Below are 3,113 nucleotides of genomic sequence, written 5' to 3'. Positions count from 1 at the left end.
CTAAATCTATTGTAACTGAAGATAGAAGAGGAGAAATATGTAAATTGGTAACCTACTTAATATAGGATTTTTTCGAATATCTGTGGAAAGAGGACTACCTAGCTAGTATGCTTAATTAAAAGTGGAATATTCGTTACAAACAGAATATTTCATAAACGTTATTAGTCCTCACAATAAAGCGCTTACTGTTCCACACAAATCGAATTGATAAACTCAAATCCACGACGACTATATAAACCCCTCAACCATCAACTCGAATTAGTCCCCTTTGAAAATGGTGCGGTTTCTAGTATTTCCATTAGTTGCGTTAGTAATTATATCCTTTGTGTCCGGTGCGGCTGTTCCAAAAGGATTACTGCCTACATACAGATATGGACGAATTATTGGCGGCACACCAATTTCCATTGCTGAAGTTCCATACATGGCCCAGATAGTCAACTACGGAGCTCAATATTGTGGTGCAACCATTATTTCCAACGATGCAGTTGTCACGGCTGCCCATTGCTTGGTGGGTTTAATAGAAAGATGGACTAAAATCCGTGTCGGTACCAACCACCGCAATTCAGGCACGCTATTACCAATACGTAAGATGGTTGCTCATGAAAATTTCGAATCCGTAGAAAAGGGTAATGACGTTGCGTTAATTTGGTTGCAAGAGCCATTAACGTTTACCAGCCTCATTCAGAAAATCCCCCTGGTAGACCCAAATACGATAGTGCAACCTGGACAGATAGCGCTGGTGACGGGATGGGGATACATGATGTTGAATGGGTACATGCCAGACCAGTTGATGGGGGTGCAGGTTCCAATCATAGACCGGGAAGAGTGCAATGCCGATTACGAGGGAATTATTACTGAAGATATGATATGCGCTGGATATCCGGAAGGGCAAAAGGATGCATGCAGTGGAGACTCCGGAGGACCGATGGTAATTAAAGCACGTCTTGTTGGTATTGTGTCATTTGGCTACCTATGCGCTCAACCTGGATATCCTGGAGTGTATACAAATGTGGCACATTTCGCTAATTGGGTTACTATGAAGGTTTCAGAGGAAGCAGCAGTGAATAGCACATCCACCGTTAGTGTACTATCTTAATAAAAAGTGAAATTGTAGAAAATATTTGTTCGTCTTTCATTCTGACTTCCGTTGTTTACAGTGCATATTTACTAAGTAAATCGTCCAGTATTGAGTCAACAATTAACCCATCAACAATTAGTGGGTAAACATTTTATTGAAACCATCATCATCATCAACGGCGCAACAACCGCTATCCGGTCTAGGCCTGCCTTAATAAAGAGCTCCACACATCCTAGTTTTGCGTCGAGCTCCACCAATTCGATATCCCTTAAAGCTGTCTGGCGTCCTGACCTACGCCATCGCTCTATCTCAGGCAGGATCTGCCTCGTCTTCTTTTCCTACCATAGGTATTGCCCTTATAGACTTTCCGGGCTGGATCATCTTCATCCATACGGATTAAGTGACCCGCCCACCGTAACCTGTTGAGCCGGATTTTATCCACAACCGGGCGGTCATGGTATCGCTCATAGATTTCGTCGTTATGTAGGCTACGGAATCGTCCATCCTCATGTAGGGGGCCAAAAATTCTTCGGAGGGTTCTTCTCTCGAACGCGACCAAGAGTTTGTAGTTTTTCTTGCTAAGAACCCAAGTCTCCGAGGAATACATGAGGACTGACAAGATCATTGTATTGTACAGTAAGAGCTTTGACCCTATGGTGAGACGTTTCGAGCGGAACAGGTTTCGTAAGCTGAAATAGGCTCTGTTGGCTGCAAACAACCGTGCGCGGATTTCACGATCGTAGCTGTTATCGGTTGTGATTTTTGACCCTAGATAGGAGAAATTATCAACGGTCTCACAGTTGTAGTCTTTTGTCTTCATTGTTTTCGTTTGACCAGTGCGATTCGATGATGTTGGCTGGTTGGTTTTTGGTGCTGACGTTATCAACATATACTTTGTCTTGCCTTCATTGATGTGCAGCCCAAGATCTCGCACCAATTACCGCCTGCTCGATCTGAATGAAGGCAATTTTTACGTCTCGGGTCGTTCTTCCCATGATGTCGATATCGTCAGCATAGGCCAGTAGTTGGGTGAACTTAAAGAGGATCGTACCTCTTGCATTTACCTCAGCATCACGAATCACTTTCTCGAGGGCCATGTTAAAGAGGACGCATGATAGGGCATCCCCGTGTCGTAGACCGTTGTTGATGTGGAATGGTCTTGAGAGTGATCCTGCTGCTTTTATCTGGCCTCGCACATTGGTCAGGGTCAGCCTAGTCAGTCTTATCAATTTCGTCGAGATACCGAATTCTCTCATGGCCGTATATAGTTTTACCCTGATTATGCTATCATAGGCGGCTTTAAAGTCGATGAAGAGATGGTGCAACTGATGTCCATATTCCAACAATTTTTCCATCGCTTGCCGCAGGTAGGGCCAATGATATTCTGGGCGTATGGGGTTATCTGGCCTAGCAAGATAGCGAAGAATATCTTATAGATGGTGCTCAGCAACGTGATACCTATATAATTGCTGCACTGTGTGATATCTCCTTTTTATGTATGAGATGATGCCTCTTTGCCAGTCGTCAGGCATTGATTCGCTGTCCCACACTCTGAACACAAGTTGATGAACCACTTGGTGTTTCCAATGGTCGCCTCCATATTTAACCAATTCGGCTGTAATTTCATCGGCTCCTGGCGACTTATGATTTTTAAGCCGATGAATTGCACGGACTGTTTCTTCTATACTAGGTGGTGGCAGTATTTGTCCGTCGTCTTCAGTTGGGGGGACCTCCAACTCGCCGATGTTCTAGTTGTTCAATAGTTCATCAAAATACTCAACCCATCGCTCCAATATCCCCATTCTATCGGAAATCAGATTTCCCTCTTTGTCTCGGCAGGATGAACATCGAGGTGTGTAAGGTCTCATCCTGCTGATTTGTTGGTAAAACTTCCGCGCCTGGTGCGGTTGCTCCCTGTACTTTTCGAGTTCACAGAGCTGTTGGTTCTCCCAGGCTTCCTTTTTCTGTCTGTGAAATCGCTTCTTCTCCGCTCCCTGGAGTTCGTGATAAGTCTCTGCGTGTGCCCGCGTTCTTT

The 3,113-nt window shown here is 44.5% G+C and overlaps 1 protein-coding gene across 1 annotated transcript; it reads left to right on the top strand.

Moving 5' to 3' along the window:
• The first annotated feature begins 253 nt into the window (after positions 1–253).
• Positions 254–1,120, top strand: LOC119659702 (vitellin-degrading protease-like). Its single transcript, XM_038067955.1, has one exon. The coding sequence runs from the start codon at positions 275–277 to the stop codon at positions 1,094–1,096; it is 822 nt and encodes a 273-aa protein (XP_037923883.1). The 5' UTR covers positions 254–274; the 3' UTR covers positions 1,097–1,120.
• Positions 1,121–3,113: the final 1,993 nt, after the last annotated feature.

Source organism: Hermetia illucens, chromosome 6 (genome assembly GCF_905115235.1).
Source record: "Hermetia illucens chromosome 6, iHerIll2.2.curated.20191125, whole genome shotgun sequence".
In the NCBI taxonomy this organism is placed as follows: domain Eukaryota; kingdom Metazoa; phylum Arthropoda; class Insecta; order Diptera; family Stratiomyidae; genus Hermetia; species Hermetia illucens.
This window is presented reverse-complemented; position numbering and strand designations above follow the sequence as displayed.